This window comes from Pseudorasbora parva, chromosome 25 (assembly GCF_024679245.1).
Source record: "Pseudorasbora parva isolate DD20220531a chromosome 25, ASM2467924v1, whole genome shotgun sequence".
Classification (NCBI taxonomy): domain Eukaryota; kingdom Metazoa; phylum Chordata; class Actinopteri; order Cypriniformes; family Gobionidae; genus Pseudorasbora; species Pseudorasbora parva.
Window position 1 is genome coordinate 28,471,983 of NC_090196.1, and position 18,196 is coordinate 28,490,178.

Sequence of the window (18,196 nt, forward strand, 5' to 3'; positions counted from 1 at the left end):
AAAACACATCACCACGTCAGTGCTCTGTTCACCTGTTCTGTGTATATGTGTGTTTTTTCTCTCAGGTGAAGAAGCTGGTGTATGTGTATCTCGTTCGCTATGCTGAAGAACAGCAGGATCTCGCTCTGTTGTCCATTTCCACCTTCCAGAGAGGACTGAAGGTCCTAAAACACACACAAACACATTATTCAGGGTATCAGACATACTGTTTCATCCTGACAAAACCCCATCATCTTCTGATCTCTTTCACAATATCAACAACATAAGTCTGCACTCCAGTTAAAAGTGCATACTGTTCCTTTTAGTATTTATTAAATCTGCTGACTAGTTAGTTAATGCTGCTGTTTATCACCACATTTTCAATTCAGTAATGTAAGAATATAAAAGAATACAAAAAGTATATATATATATATATATATATATATATATATATATATATATATATATATATATATATATATATATATGTACATACATGTATATATTTTAAATTTTTATTAGTACCGCATTAACCGCATCTAATATAAAAGTTTTTGTTTACATAATATATTTGTGTATATATGTGCGTGTGTGTGTGTGTGTGTGTGTGTGTGTGTGTGTGTGTATATTATACACAGATGTATATAATGTAAAAAAAGGCTTTTATGTTAAAAGCGATTAATCAGTTTGATTTTGATTCATCAATTTAATCAATTTACTCATTTTTATATATTAAAACCTTTATATTTATGTTTGTTAATACGTTTTTCAAGACAATTTCTTGCCAAATAAACCCTGAGATCAAGTTTGTACCAGTGTTATTTTAGTGTTATATATTTACTATTATAGTTTTCATTAATATTTAAAATGAGCTTTTATTTTTATATTTTCAGTTTTCATTTTAATTTTAGTTACATTTTTTGTCATTTGTTTAATTTTTATCAAACCTACTATTTCGATTGTATTTGTTTTGACTTCAGTATTAGTTTCTCTTTATGTCCAGTTAATTAAGTGCTTCATCTTCAATTGCCAAGGCAATATTTCAAATTTTCTAGAAATCTTTTATCTAGTGTTTATATTTTATTTTATTTCAGCTTTATTTAATTTGTCAAGCATGCTACATACTCATGTTTTGAGTATTTGATATTACATCATAAAGTTATATATATTTTCTACTCTATTTATATACATAATTTATACACAGTACACCCAGATCGATTATATGTACCTGTTCCGTAGTGCAAAGGTTTTGTGAACTAATAAACCCAAAAGTCAGTTACATATACCTATGGCATACTGTTTTCAGTGTACTGTGATTTAAGAGGTACTATTAACTTACAGCACATATTATATTCAGCAGTATGGAGAGAGAGTATGAAAATAGTGATGCAGCTAAATGCTCACTCAACACTCAACTAATTGCAAAAGTGTGTCATATGGGAACAAAAATGCCCTCTGGTGTTCAGATAAAGGAAATACCTGTCACACCCTTTAATTTTGGTGTGTGAAGTCACATTATTAAAGCATTAGTTCTTAATAAATAAAATATTTTTCATTGTAACCCCTGATTCAGGACCCCAATCAGCTGATCCGTGCGAGCGCTTTGCGTGTGCTGTCCAGCATCAGAGTGACCATCATCGTGCCCATCATGATGTTAGCCATCAAAGAGGCGGCGTCTGACATGTCTCCATATGTCCGCAAGACCGCAGCTCATGCCATACCCAAACTACACAGGTACGATAAAACAAGTGTCAGCAGAACTAGGGATTAACTAACTGCTCATTTAGCTCATACTGCTTTCCATTCAGTTCCACCACCATTTCAAAAGCTTGGGGTTTGTACATTTTTACATATTTTTGAAACAAGCCTCTTAAGCTCACAAAGGCTACATTTATTTGGTTAAAAATAGAGTAACAATTACTTTTACAGTTTAAAATAACTGTTTTCTATGTGAATATATTTTAAGATGTAATTTATTCCTGTGATCAAAGCTGAATTTTCAGTCTTCAGTGTCACGTGATCCTTCAAAAATCATTATCATATGTTGCAAAAAAGTTGTGCTGTGTAATATTTTTATCAAAATCATGATCATTTTTTTTCAGAATTGTTTATAAAAACTTTTACAAATTACTTTTAGTTCATTTTGATCAAATTAATTAATTTATTGCTGAATAAAAGTATTAATTTCTTTAAAAGAGAATCTTACTGACCCCATACTTTCAATAGTAGTGTATGTAAAAATGTCTCTTTTATAAAAGCATAAATGTTAAATAAAATAAAATATATAAGCCTTTTATATTATATAATATGTATAAATGTGTGTGTGTGTGTGTGTGTGTGTGTGTATATATATATATATATATATATATATATATATATATATATATATATATATATATATATATATATATATATATATACAATTAAAACAATGTATAATCAATTTCAAGAGTGTGATGAATCATAAATATCATATATCCCTCTAGCAAATCAATAATGATGATTGAGGCCAATAATGCTAAATGTACATTAAATATTTTTTTTATGTTAGAAAGCGTGGAATGATATGAGTGACATTAAAACTGTTTGACCACACAAATGTGATTAACCAGTCGTAGTCAAGAGCTATATATTTATATTGTATATTTCAAGAGCTGCAATAGTTTTCTGGGGTTTTAGCTAAATACATTAGCTTGTAGTTTGACTACTTTAAATGTTCAATATTCAATAAAAGTAAAACTAATTCATGCAGCTGATTTTCTCTCTCCTTCATTCAGTCTGGACCCAGAACAGAAAGATCAGCTGATTGAAGTCATCGAGAAGCTGCTGGCTGATAAAACCACAGTGAGTAATCATTTCAGGTCAGCTCTGACATATAATCATCGCTTCTAATGTGATTTTACACATGCTGTGTGTGTGTGTGTGTGTGTGTGTGTGTGTGTAGCTGGTAGCGGGAAGTGTGGTGATGGCGTTTGAGGAAGTGTGTCCGGACCGCATCGATCTGATCCATAAGAACTACCGTAAGCTGTGTAACCTGTTGATTGACGTGGAGGAGTGGGGTCAGGTGGTCATCATCAACATGCTCACGCGCTATGCCAGGACGCAGTTCCTCAACCCCAACATCAACGTGAGTATCACGTGTGTGTGTGTATCTAAGGGGGGCATCCACTTTTTCCCCAGGACAATTCCTTTCTTTTATTCTTTTTTTTAACAAACCACACATAATAACAGCATGATATAGTAGCTTATACAAAGGAAGAAAATCCTGAAACATACAGTACACACACATAATCACAAGAGAAAAAAGTACAGCAAAGATATATAGATATTGGTGGAGGGCTTGACATTAACACCTGCCAAATGCGTGTGTATTCACTCCTACGAGCCACTTTGGCGGGTTGACTTTTACTTTATTTTACATCTTTTAAAAATGCAAACTGTGGTGTTGTCAAAAAAATGTTTTCGATACAAATTGATACTGAAGGATCTGGAATGTTTCCAATACTCATTTTCCACCCAATAGACACACGACACAACCTTTCTTTCTCTCTCATCTCTCATCTCTCCACAGCGAGTGACGCACAAACGCGCCTCCCCTCACTCACTTGTTTCATTCGCTCTGGATTAATATTATTTTTGAATAGGGACAAATATATTTGAATATTGCTGTTACAGGGCTTGAATTTCAGTGTGGGATTGCATGTATTGTACATAATTTTACTCATTCCCACATATTTTGTGCTCACACCAAAAGTGCGGCACATAAAGCTGCCTCAGCACAAAATTGAGTTCTTTTCACTGCTTATCATGTTTAAACAGTCAAATGCACACTAAATAATGTCAAAATGCCGGTCTGGGCGAGTATCCCCGTAAACACTGTCAGTTCTTTTTTATGTGAACATAAACAGTTGAGAAAGAAAACGCACGTGTAACAGTGTAACGCCGCATTCACACGGGGCGTAGGCGTTAACGCTTGACGGAGGGCGTGGCTGAAGCTGGGTGCTGACGCGATCGTCATAGTGACAACAGCCAATCACATTAACTTGCCGCTTGGACCAAAACACAACACAAAAAAGCGCCTTTTTTGGTTGTATGTGCGAGTGCGATTGCCCGTGTAGTTGTTGTCAGCGCACTGCACAGGTGCACGAAGCTGTTAAGTACATTAAATCCCGACATGATGCGAGATGAAAAAGCGCCGACAGCGGGAAGAATATCACGTAGTGGTCCAGGAGCTGCGTCTGGATTTTTAACGGTCTATGGTCTGGATGGTTCACGGAGCAGTAATGAACGCAATTGGCTAGCGTCTGCTGTAGGATATTTGCATACGGCGATCTGATTGGATGACGCCTGCGCTGGCGCTTGAAAAGTTGAGAATTCTTCAACTTCTGCCGCTTGCAACGCGAGTGAAGCGCCGCGACGGAACCCACAATTCAGTTCGGCAACGGATGATGTCACCCATTCAAAGTAAATGGGAAGCGTTAACGCCTACGCCCCGTGTGAATGCGGCGTAATGGATCTGTGCGTCAGCTCTTAAAGTGACAGCAGCCTAATAAACCCGCTGCCAAATTATGAGATAATATTAAAATATCTAAATGGCAGTTTTCCCCATGGCATCGCTGTCAAGGTTGTGGCCGGTGAAAATTTTAAGAGTGGCTTGTAACTTTGAAAAACCACTAGCCACAGTGGCTGGTGAGCAGAAGTTAACATCAAGCCCTGGTAATGTGTATAGGTACAGTGATACATTTAAGCAATAGATTAATGTAGAGTAATATAATAGTAATTTTTATGTACATTTTAGTGGTGCATTTTTCTGGTAATGTTATGGAGAGAACAAAATTGGATATAGATATAAATGCATAAATATCAAGACAGTTTAAGATAATTAAAATCAATTGAATGTCTTATAATTACATATCTGTGTGTGTGTGTGTGTGTGTGTGTGTGTGTGTGTGTGTGTGTGTGTGTGTGTGTGTGTGTGTGTGTGTGTGTGTGTGTGTGTGTGTGTGTGTGTGTGTGTGTGTGTGTGTGTGTGTGTGTGTGTGTATACGCAGGAGTCTCTGTTAGAGGAGAGTGGTGAGAGGGCGTTCTATGCCTCTGATGATGATGAGGAAGATGAAGATAAGAAAGCCGAGGCGGCCGCTCTTCCGAAGAGGAAGCCGTACGTGATGGACCCCGATCACAGACTCTTATTGAGGAACACCAAACCTCTGCTGCAGAGCCGCAATGCTGCCGTGAGTCACACTCAATTCTCCATCCTTTTGCTAGACAACAAATGAATTACTGTTTAGCAACAGACTGACAAGTCAGACCCACATCAAGATGTTTGGTCTGGAAACTCACCATTGACAGCTCAATCGGAGGGGCGGGATAAACGGTTGTCTTTCAAACTCCCTCTGCACGCGATAGGATAGCGCTACACCAACCAGAGCAACGAAGGTGAAACAGCGCTCGCTGACAGATTAAACATTCGCCGTATCCGGTCGGCAAAACTCAGAACACATCTTCCCTTCTTAAGAATGACTTCAGTGCCGCTCTTTGTTCTTTTCTCAGAGAAAAGCTTAACTCCAAGTCTTCCAGAGTCGCGGTCAGAGCTGATTTGAAAGACCGCCGTCCTCCAGTTTCTGTGTTTACTAGAAGCACGCAAACGCAACTCTGCCGTCATTATGTTAAGGCCGGCCATCTGACTCTATACACGATATGATTTGCCAGACCAGAGATTGGTTTTTTACAGCTCAGAAGTGTATTGAGAGTTGCTAGACAACACTCGCAGCAGATTAGATTTGCTGCTGCTAGGTTGCATCTAGATTTCTAGGCTAACAGATGTATTTATTTAATACATTTTAAATGATTCTCTAGAATATTTAAATTATTATTTAGGCAAAAAAAAAAAAAAATGAACCCTCTGGTGCTGCAATCAAAAATAAAATGTTATTTTATCATTTGAATTTGTAGGTGATTTTATTGTACTAAATTATATTTATGGAATAATTATGATCCATTTATTTATTACATGTTAATCACTTTTTGAGCATAGACCTGAAAATGAAATCTCCCATTTAAACTTTAGTAAATGATTTGGAGTACAGATTATTGCTAAAGTGAAATCAGTTTAAAAAAAGTTATAGAAGTTAGTCTCCTTAATTTGAAAAAATCTCTCTCTCTCTCTCTCTCTCTCTCTCTCTCTCTCTCTCTCTCTCTCTCTCTCTCTCTCTCTCTCTCTCTCTCTCTCTCTCTCTCTCTCTCTCTCTCTCTCTCTCTCTCTCTCTCTCTCTCTCTCTCTCTCTCTCTCTCTCTCTCTCTCTCTCTCTCTCTCTCTCTCTGTAGGTGGTGATGGCAGTAGCTCAGTTGTACTTCCATTTAGCTCCTAAAGCAGAGGTGGGCGTTATTGCTAAGGCTTTGGTCAGGTTAATGCGCAGCCACAGGTGAGTAATCAATTGCTTACTGATGAAACATAAACACACTCACAAACACGTCCACGCTTCCTGTTTGATGATGAAAGTTATGGTGATCGGCGGCCGTCATTATACAGTGTTAATCAAATTGGCACTAGATGATGACAGTACAGTTTTTACACTGAATTTGGCATAAGCTGGAGATAGAGAGAGACGCTCAGGCAGTAAACACCATCCATTATTTACATGCATTGCTCCAATTAGCCTCTTTTTGAAAATATTAAATACACATGATGTTTTTTGAATGCTAAACCACTTCATGTTGTTGTGTCACTGATGTGTTTTCTTTTGTCTCTGCAGTGAAGTGCAGTACGTCGTGCTTCAAAACGTCGCCACGATGTCCATCAAGAGACGGGTGAGCGATTCACATGACAGTGTAAAGGATGTGTGTCACATTGACCTCCACTGTAGATAGAGTCACTGAAGGGGATTTTTACCGTTTATTTACATAACATGATGAGTATGTATTTTCTGAAAGTCATGACATGCCTTTGACATTGTGTCTTACAACTTTGTGCACAGTGAGATTAGACCGGTCAGCAAATAGTGTCAAATTTTAAGGGCCCTATCATACGAGCATTGCCAGGCGCAACGCAAACATTTTTTTGGACTAATTTCAGCCTGATGCAGTTTTCATTATAACGTCCAACGCCACATTGTTTAAATAACAAATGCACTCATGCCCATCTGTTCACCCATGGGCATGCTGGTCTGAAAACCAGGTGTGTTCAGTTCATTGTCGCTAACCTAAAGTCCATAGCGCAGTATTTTTTGTGTTATTTAAAGGATGTGTTAGTAATATGTGGATATATGTGCAACATGCATACACGCCATTAATTGCTCATGCAGGGATGCGCAGCAGCACACAAAAATTTTTAAGTATTAAAAATAAAAGATTTCCTCTCTGGAGGAGTGTTCAGTCTTTCCGCTCGCAAATGTAAATAGTGAATCCGCTCATGGTGCGAGGGCAACTGGCTTTTAAAGGGAATGGGAGATAAGACTGTTTTATTGCCCATTACACTCACAACCAGTGTTGGGTGTAACTAGTTACTAAGTAATTAGTTACTGTAATTTAATTACTTTTTCCTTGAAAAAGTAAAGTAAGGGATTACTCTTATTTTTTCTGTAATTTAATTACAGTTACTTCTGATGTAATTGAACTAAATACTAAATATAATTATACATAATTCAATAGTTGACTTAACATCAACATTTAAAGTCTAACTTTAAAATGCATGTTTGTATGTATCCTTCTCACATTTGTAATACTTTAATCAGTTAATAAGTTTTTGTAGTTTTATATTATGTATTTGAATGAATTCGGAGCCGTTTCATGTCTAACCTTGAATTGCTTAACTCGAGGGTTGATTTAGAAAGTAATTAAAAAGTAGTTAGTAATAAGTAATTAAATACTTTTTGGAGAGAGTAATTTGTACAGTAATCTAATTACACTATTAAAGATGTAATTAGTAACTAGTAATTAAGTACTTTTTTAGAGTAACTTACCCAATACTGTTCACAACACACCCATATTTTTATGTTCAGTGGTTTGTCCTGAAAAGATTTCAGTTTTAAAAGCTTATATTTTATTCTTCGGCATAAGAATATAGAAAAAAATCGATTAGTATTAAAATATGTTTTTATGCAGAGGATATGCAGGAATGCTGTGGCGTTTGAATATGCTGTGTTTTTATCTTTCAGGGAATGTTTGAGCCATATCTGAAGAGTTTTTATATCCGCTCCACAGACCCCACGCAGATCAAAATTCTCAAGGTGAAGAGACTCACACTCAACTGAATCACATCTGACTTTGAAGCACGTTTGTTTTAATGAGAAACTTTGAGAATGAGAATGCTGCTTCAGATATTTTGAGTGTTGTAAAGCTGGACTGATGATTTTCTCTTCTCCTATTCACACAGCTGGAGGTTTTGACTAATTTGGCTAATGAGACGAACATCTCCACTATCCTGAGGGAATTTCAGGTATCATTTTGCATATGTTGTACTTATACACACAAAACTATGCCAAAATGCATGTTTTGTAGAGTATTACAAGCACAGTCTTAAATTAGTTAAATTAAGTCTTAAATTAACTAATAAACCTGCTAAAAAGAGAAAAATCACTCTCTGCTCTTGACAGAATAACATTTGTAGCTTTAATATGGATTAATCTATATTTAATTTATAATTTATGCAGTGAAGACTGTAAAGTGTTTGAGAACTCAGTTTCTGTATATATCCCCGTTAGACCTACCTGAAAATCTCAAAGCAGTGTTTGCAAGGTTACACTGGTCAAAAACAATGAAAACAGGAACTTTTTGTGCAAGTAAAATCTGACCCGGTCTGACTGGGCCGATAGAAAACACTGAGCCCTGATATATTAAAGGGCATGTAAATGTGACATTTACTAGAATGGGTTTATGTGAAGATTGTTCACTTGTATATTTTTTTAAGCCTAATAAATGTTGCCGTTTCTTTCATTGTATTGTAATGCTGAATGCCTAAAATTAAGTGGGGAAAAATAATTTTCACCGAGACATTAGTATTAGTATCAGTGATACTGGCCTTCATTCATTACAACAAATAGTTAAAATATAGGCTACTGTCTTTATGTTGTTTCTACATTCATTTGGAGATTAATTATGAAATTATTACAATATAATAATATATTAAAAACTTTAATGATAGGTTGTATTATTCATTATATAAATTGTGATTATTTTTTTATTTTTTAATTGATTTACAGCATATAATTTATTACATATAATAAAATATAATATAAAAGTTTGGAATTTGTAATTTTTTTTTAAATGTTTAAAGGTGTTATGCTCACACTGCATTTATTTGATAAAACGCAGTAAAACATTAATTGTTTTTGATGAACATAAAGTTTAACATAAAGCTCAAAGATAAGCTTTTAGTTGAAATGGAAATTTTAGAACATTATGAATATCTTTTAATCAACTTAATGCACCCTTGCTGAAAATAAAAAAAGTATATATATATATATATATATATATATATATATATATATATATATATATTTAAAGTATAAAATATATATTTAAAATGATATATAAATTTAAAAAAGTAGTGTATGCTTTTCGATACTAATATTACATTTACTATATGAAATTCTAAATAAAAATATTAAACAATTAAGCAATATTGTTTGCTATATTATAGATACTTTTAAGAGACTACAAAACATTTTAAAATTATTTTGTCTCACCACATAATTACTTTAGTGAACTGCAAACTCAATTTGACCCTAAAATCTTCATGTTGAGTTTATGGCCATGTTATTTTGTCAATCACCCATATTAAGACTGCAGATAACAGTATATTTCTCTGGTAGTGTTGATTCTCTGTGATGTATTTCTCTTTTTGTATTTTAGACGTATATTAAAAGCATGGATAAGGATTTCGTGGCGGCCAGTATTCAGGCCATTGGTCGCTGTGCTACAAACATTGGTGAGGTCAGAGACACCTGTCTGAATGGCCTCGTACAGCTGCTGTCCAACAGAGACGGTGAGAGTGTGTGTTCATACACAATGCAAACAGCAAGACAGAATGCAACCAAACTGTGTTTAATGGCTGGGCTATCATTAATTAATCATAAAGTGAGCGCCATTCAAGCAGACACCCAAAGTTATTTGCTCTGATGTCAGAAGAAGTTCTTATCATGCAAAAGAAGACAAATATGAGCCTCTGACATACAAACACTCAATATGCTTTGGTCCATCACATGCTGTAAAAAACAGAGAGATGCAATGCAGTGGCTGAAGTGTCACAATAATCTTCTGTTTAGTTGTGCCTGTCATGTCTGTATTAGTCCTAATTAGTTGCTATAGGGTCTAATTAGTTAATTTGTCTAGCTGTGCATGTCCTCATTTGCTATGTGTATTTATTCTCTGTCTTCTGTTCAGTCCTTGTTGGTTATTGTTTGTGTGAACGTGGTTGTGAGCCTTCTGAGTTTGTTGTTTGATTTTAGTTTCAGCGTTTCCTTCGTCAAGTGCCTTTCTCAACCACCTAACCGTAACACAAAGATGTCCGTCTGATAAAGTTGAGTAATATTTAGTGCGTGTTTTGTATAACATTGGTGTTTTCAGAGCTGGTTGTGGCTGAATCAGTGGTGGTGATCAAAAAGCTTCTGCAGATGCAGCCTGAACAGCACAGCGACATCATCAAACACATGGCCAAACTCATCGACAACATCCAGGTATCATTCTGATCCCAATTACCCACTTTCACATTTCAGACTGTCTGCATAGCCCTCACAATGTGCCTGTGCGTCAGGTGCCAATGGCCCGAGCGAGCATCCTGTGGCTGATCGGCGAGTACTGCGAGCACGTGCCCAAAATCTCCCCCGACGTCCTGAGAAAGATGGCCAAAACCTTCAACAACGAGGAGGACATCGTCAAGCTGCAGATTATCAATTTGGCAGCCAAACTCTACCTTACGAACTCAAAACAGGTGAGAGGATAAACATATGTGGCTCACAAAGCAGTGTTATTATTTTATTCATATTTCTTATTATCCTGAATTTCGTTTTTTTATTATATATATATATATATATATATATATATATATATATATATATATATATATATATATATATATATATATATAATTAAAAAATAATATATTAAAATTCAGGATAATAAGAAATATGAATAAAATAATAACACTGCTATGTTATTGCTATGTTATACACACACACACACACACACACACACACACACACACACACACACACACACACACACACACACACACACACACACACACACACACACACACACACACACACACACACACACACACACACACACACACACACACACACACACACACACACACATTTATATATGTATATACATTTTATTTATATATTTTATATATTTATAATATTTAGTTTAAAATGTATTATTTTATTTTATTTTTAGTATTTCTTATTAATTAGTAATTAGTATTTAAACTTCCATTTAGTAATATTTGGATTTTTAAGATTTTATTAAAAACGTACTTAAAAAAAACAAAACGATTAATCGCATCCAAAATAAAGGTTTGTGTTTACATAATATATATATATATATATATATATATATATATATATATATATATATATATATATATATATATATATGTGTGTGTGTGTGTGTGTATGTGTGTGTGTACTGTGTATCATTATTAATCATATATAAATACACACATGCATGTATAAAAATATATACATTTATGTAAAAATATTTATGTTTATATTTCATATAAATATATACACAGTATATACAAGCAATTATATCTTAAATATATAAATGTCTGTGTGTATATTCAAATGTTCATAATAAATATACACAGTACACACACACATATTATGCAAACACAAACTTTTATTTTGCGATTAATAATGGTTAATCGTTTGACAGCGTATATATATTTAACTTATATATTATGTTTTTATATATTTATATATAGTTTAAAATGTATTTTTTTATTTTAGTTTAAGTATTTTTTTAAACTTCCATTTAATAATTTTAGTGCTTCAACTTAACCTTATTTCAGTTTCTAATCCAATCTAGTTTTTTATCCATTGTTTATATTTCACATTATTTAAACATTATTTAAATAAAAGAAATTAGCTAATTTAATAACCCTGACTATGTTCATGCAGTTTAACATGCTAGAATAAATATTGCAACACACATTAGCAACGAAACTCATACATGAAGATAAACTGGCAGTAACATTAATCAAACCCATTTAAATCTGAGGTTTTCACATTAAAGATACAGGAAAAGCCAGTTTAAGGCATTTTCCAAAATGATGTTTGAAGATAGTTTGAGCTTTATGGATAGTCTTGAAATTATGTTAAAAATACATTTTGGTGGTGCGCAGGATAATATTGGGCTAAGTGAAAACCTGGGGACATGACTACAATGTTTATTTTATCAAATATATTATGGAATTTAAAAATTCTCGATAATAACTAAACAATACACTATAATAACCCTGCATCAGAGCATCAGTTTGAATGAAAGCTGGAGAGACCCAACAGGAGTCATTGTTTAATCAAGCGAGACAATTTCTGTCTGCATGTCATATCAGTTAGACACACACATTCATTGCCTGTCAGGCATGAAACTCTTGAGACGAAAATAGATTTTCCTTTGTTTTTTCCCTTCTGTTTTCTGTCTTTCAGACTAAACTGTTGACGCAGTATGTACTGAACCTGGCAAAATATGATCAAAACTATGACATAAGAGACCGTGCCCGCTTTATCCGCCAACTAATTGTTCCTACCGATAAGAGCGGCGCTCTCAACAAATACGCCAAGAAGCTTTTCCTTGCGCTCAAGCCCGCCCCCGTCCTGGAGTCTCCATTTAAAGGTACCGCCGAATCCATATTTCATTGCTCAATACTCAGTATCAAGTTTTTCCCAGATGTTTCTCCTAAACTGACTCCTACATAAAGAGCAGTTCAGATCAACTTAATGATCTGATATTTGAGTTCATACAGGGAGTGCAGAATTATTAGGCAAGTTGTATTTTTGAGGATTAATTGTATTATTGAACAACAACCATGTTCTCAATGAACACAAAACTTATTGATTAATATCAAAGCTGAATATTTTTGGAAGTTTTAGTTTTTAGTTTTAGCTATTTTAGGGGGATATCTGTGTGTGCAGGTGACTATTACTGTGCATAATTATTAGGCAACTTAACAAAAAACTAATTTATACCCATTTCAATTATTTATTTTTACCAGTGAAACCAATATAACATCTCAACATTCACAAATATACATTTCTGACATTCAAAAACCAAACAAAAACAAATCAGTGACCAATATAGCCACCTTTCTTTGCAAGGACACTCAAAAGCCTGCCATCCATGGATTCTGTCAGTGTTTTGATCTGTTCACCATCAACATTGCGTGCAGGAGCAACCACAGCCTCCCAGACACTGTTCAGAGAGGTGTACTGTTTTCCCTCCTTGTATATCGCACATTTGATGATGGACCACAGGTTCTCAATGGGGTTCAGATCAGGTGAACAAGGAGGCCATATCATTAGATTTTCTTCTTTTATACCCTTTCTTGCCAGCCACGCTGTGGAGTACTTGGACGCGTGTGATGGAGCATTGTCCTGCATGAAAATCATGTTTTTCTTGAAGGATGCAGACTTCTTCCTGTACCACTGCTTGAAGAAGGTGTCTTCCAGAAACTGGCAGTAGGACTGGGAGTTGAGCTTGACTCCATCCTCAACCCGAAAAGGCCCCACAAGCTCATCTTTGATGATACCAGCCCAAACCAGTACTCCACCTCCACCTTGCTGGCGTCTGAGTCGGACTGGAGCTCTCTGCCCTTTACAATCCAGCCACGGGCCCATCCATCTGGCCCATCAAGACTCACTCTCATTTCATCAGTCCATAAAACCTTAGAAAAATCAGTCTTGAGATATTTATTGGCCCAGTCTTGACGTTTCAGCTTGTGTGTCTTGTTCAGTGGTGGTCGACTTTCTGCCTTTCTTACCTTGGCCATGTCTCTGAGTATTGCACACCTTGTGCTTTTGGGCACTCCAGTGATGTTGCAGCTCTGAAATATGGCCAAACTGGTGGCAAGTGGCATCTTGGCAGCTGCACGCTTGACTTTTCTCAGTTCACGGGCAGTTATTTTGCGCCTTGGTTTTTCCACACGCTTCTTGCGACCCTGTTGACTATTTTGAATGAAACGCTTGATTGTTCGATGATCACGCTTCAGAAGCTTGGCTATTTTAAGACTGCTGCATCCCTCTGCAATATATCTCACTATTTTTGACTTTTCTGAGCCTGTCAAGTCCTTCTTAGGACCCATTTTGCCAAAGGAAAGGAAGTTGCCTAATAATTATGCACACCTGATATAGGGTGTTGATGTCATTAGACCACACCCATTCTCATTACAGAGATGCACATCACCTAATATGCTTCATTGGTAGTAGGCTTTCCAGTCTATACAGCTTGGAGTAAGACAACATGCATAACGAGGATGATGTGGTCAAAATACTCATTTGCCTAATAATTCTGCACTCCCTGTATTAAGATTTGAGGGTAATCTCAGCGCAATGTGAGATGTTTTGAGTAAGGATGTGCGCAGCGACTAATTTCATAACCGTTTAAACAGACATTTTGTAACTGACTTATATATTCACTCTTGCATTCATGCAGGTCAAGATGTAACATTAACATTTAACTAAACTTGAAGTTAAACATTAAATATTCAAGAAAAATTGTAAAAGACTACTTTCGACTAGTCTCGCACATCCCTACTACAATTGAGACATTAACGAGATCTCATTTGTAAGTTTTCTTCATATCTTTGCAGACAGAGATCACTTCCAGCTGGGGTCACTGTCTCATCTGCTGAACGCTAAAGCCGGCGGATACCAGGAGCTGCCTGACTGGCCCGAATCGGCGCCTGACCCGTCCGTGCGCAACGTGGAGGTGAAGGATTCTGTGTGTGCAGGGAGAACAGTTCTGACAGAGGCAGGGCCAGAGGGCGCAGGGGTGCTTCTCCTACAGACCACCAGAGGGAGCTACAACATGCAAGACCTCACAAAGAAACGCCCCAAAGCACTGACCAAAAAAAACACATGCTACCCTCAATCACTTTTATATCGCTCACTCTCCCTGCTCATTAGCATAACTCCACCCCCATAACGCATTAATCACACACTCTGCATTTCAATTGGGAGCTACTCATACTGCAGCCCTATTGGTTGATGTGTTGATAGAATTTTTTGAAACAGTCAGGGCCCGGAAGCGAAAATCCCATTCATTTTTTCACCATAATGGAATTGATTTTTAATAATGGCAACATAAAAACCTTTAAACACAGACTTATGGACAGATTTACTAAACGAAGCAAATTAGCCTCAGAGCGCAATTCCATGAAAGCTCCGATGGGAATGGAAATGAATGAACGCAGACACAGCCGGATCATTTCCATAATGACCAACACAATCTACCCGTTAGTGTCTCATTTAAGACATGCTTTTTGGTGGCAGTAAATTATGGCATAAGCACAGTAAATTGATGAGTGCAAACCTTAGTAAATCACCTTGCATGATTTTTTAAATACTCTCCTCCCATGAATTTTGAGTGTGAAAGGGAAACTCCTCCAACTGCACATGCAATATAGCCTGACAAGCCAGACCCACATCAAGATGTTTGGTCTGGAAACTCACCATTGACAGCTCAATCCGAGGGGCGGATAAACGGTTGTCTTTCAAACTCCCTCTGCACGCGATAGGATAGCGCTACAACCAACCAGAGCAACGAAGGTGAAGCAGAGCTCGATGATAGATTAAACATTCGCCGTATCCGGTCGGCTAAACTCCGAACACATCTTCCCTTTTTATGAATGACTTCAGTGCCGTTCTTTGTTCTTTTCTCAGAGAAAAGCTTAACTCCAAGTCTTCCAGAGTCGCGGTCAGAGCTGATTCGAAAGACCGCCGCAGTTCGCCAGTTTCTGTGTTTACTAGAAGCACGCAAACGCAACTCTGCCATCTTCATTATGGCCCCGCCCACTGACTCTATACACGATGTGATTGGCCCGTCCAGAGTGAGAGGAATTCAGCTCAGAAGGGTATTAAGAGTTCCTAGACGACACTTGTGGGCAGATTAAATTTGCTGCCGCTAGGGTGCGTCTAGATTTCTAGGCGACATGCAAGAATGTGCTGCCGCAAAAATAACTGTTAGCAAATCTGGCCCTTAATGTGTAATGAGGTTATTATTATATTGATGGTACATTCTTTTGTTGAAACCATCAGCCCATCATTTTTCAATATTTCTTATTTAACAGTGGATTCCTGATGAGAAACTACATTACCCATGATTCTACAGAGAAATCACTTTTCTTGAACCTTTGCCTTTTTGTCCAATTTTCAAATACCTTTTTGCTTCAATTCAACGTTTATAATATTGTGATTCACCTCATAGCTTTAGTTCATGGTTTATAACTCTTAAATTAAGACTTTTTTAAAAATTTCAATGAGAAAAATGAATGAGACAAAAACTTCCGGAACCAAGGCCACTGAAAAAGTTGCTGTGCACTGTTGAACTTGATCACAGATGATCTTGATATAGTTTGATTTTGAGCAGAAACTTTGTCCGAATGCTTTTAAAAAGCTACCCAGACGGCAACATAGTGCCGGCCCAGATCCGTCTCACATCTGGTACACTTGGATTCCATGCATACCAGATGTGGGCAGGATCTGGGCCGACACTATGTTGCTGTCTGGGTAGAATTATGGTTCTAGAATTTTCCTTTCAATCACTGAGAGTTCCAAAACAGACACGCCCACACAAGCCACTCCTTCCTGATTAATATTTCATGATCAAATCTGCATATGCATGAGGTCTGCACCACACACTGATCAGGCAGGGTCTTAATTCCAGCATTAGGGTTTTTGTCAGCATAATCATGTTTGTTATTTCATAAAGCACTCATCATTCACAGCAGATTTGTCATCTAAGAGATGGGTGTGTTATTGGTTATACCCCCTCCGATGTCTGTCTGTCTGTCTCTTTATTTTCCCGCCCACCACATTATGCAGCAGGAGGAGGTCATAGACACCAGTGAGGGCCGAATTGGTCTCCTGGGAGACTGGAGAGAGGTGCCCACAAGAGTGCAGTGGCTTCTCTCTCTCTGTCCTCTTTGTAGTCGAGCCATCCAGCTCGACCTTACTTTACTAAAGTGTGTGTGTCTGAAATCTGCTGACCTCATTTCCTGCCTTGCTAAACCATCACATCACAAAACCCTCATATTAATGTTGCACTTCCATTACTGTGACACCAAATGCTCAGCAAAGCATTAAAACTTCATCCCAATACAGATTTGTTATCGACATATATTGAGTATATGATTAGAGACTTACTGAAAACTCTAAACGAAGGGGTGAATTCACTAAACAGACACTTTTGCGAGCGATATTCAATGCAAATAGCTGTGTATTATTTACACACGAGTCTACAAGTTTTAGAGATGTTTGAGAGCATTTTACATGAAGGAGAAAAGTAAAATAAATGTGACTGTTTTGCATTTTAAAGAGCCCTTCAGGTGTAGCGATATTGTACCGTCCCAACACAGTCTCATGGCAAATCATAAATATTTTCCATTTTGGCTAATTGGTGACTAATTTGTTTGAATCTCATTTGAATTTTTTTACGCTCCAGTGGCGGTTTAGGGGTATGGTTAAGGGGATAGTTCACCCAAAAATTTAAATATCCCATATGTAAATGTATCTGAAATTCTTCTTTCAGGTTATATTATAAAATGTCCTGGCTTATCCAAGCTTTATAATGGCAGTGAATGCCAGCCTCAAATTTTAAGTCAAAACAAGTGTATTTGTAAGTGTACACTTACATTAAGTGTATTCATCCATTATAAAAGTACTCCACATGGCCTCTGGGGTTAATAAAGGCCTTCTGAAGCGAATCGATGGGTTTGTGTAAGAAACATATCCATATTTAAAACTTTTAAAGTAAAATATCTAGCTTCTGGTGAGCCGCCTTCCGTATTCAACTTGCGCAGAAAGTGTAGAGAAAGTCTAAGATGTCATGGTCGCAGCAATTACTTTTTTTTTTTTTTGTAAAATAAATTCGGAAAGGCGGTCCGCCAGAAGCTAGATATTTTACTTTATAACATTTTAAATATGGATATTTACACAAACTTATCGATTTGCTTCAGAAGGCTTTTGTTAATAGCCATGTGGAGCACTTTTATAAT

General features: G+C 36.5%; 1 protein-coding gene across 3 annotated transcripts in view; it reads left to right on the top strand.

Annotated features, from left to right (window-relative positions):
- The window catches only part of LOC137064536 (AP-3 complex subunit beta-2), a 53,697-nt gene that overhangs the window by 21,593 nt on the left and 13,908 nt on the right, over positions 1–18,196 (top strand). For 2 of the 3 annotated variants that reach the window (XM_067435934.1, XM_067435933.1), the window contains exons 4-17: positions 66–161; positions 1,553–1,713; positions 2,757–2,823; positions 2,924–3,106; positions 5,031–5,210; positions 6,304–6,401; positions 6,732–6,786; positions 8,133–8,204; positions 8,351–8,413; positions 9,829–9,961; positions 10,543–10,652; positions 10,730–10,906; positions 12,633–12,819; positions 14,792–14,910. In XM_067435934.1, the coding sequence (XP_067292035.1) occupies positions 66–161; positions 1,553–1,713; positions 2,757–2,823; positions 2,924–3,106; positions 5,031–5,210; positions 6,304–6,401; positions 6,732–6,786; positions 8,133–8,204; positions 8,351–8,413; positions 9,829–9,961; positions 10,543–10,652; positions 10,730–10,906; positions 12,633–12,819; positions 14,792–14,910 (1,701 nt within the window). Of the gene's footprint in view, positions 1–65; positions 162–1,552; positions 1,714–2,756; positions 2,824–2,923; positions 3,107–5,030; positions 5,211–6,303; positions 6,402–6,731; positions 6,787–8,132; positions 8,205–8,350; positions 8,414–9,828; positions 9,962–10,542; positions 10,653–10,729; positions 10,907–12,632; positions 12,820–14,791; positions 14,923–18,196 lie in introns of all 3 variants that reach the window. The other variant, XM_067435935.1, reaches the window with a different exon arrangement.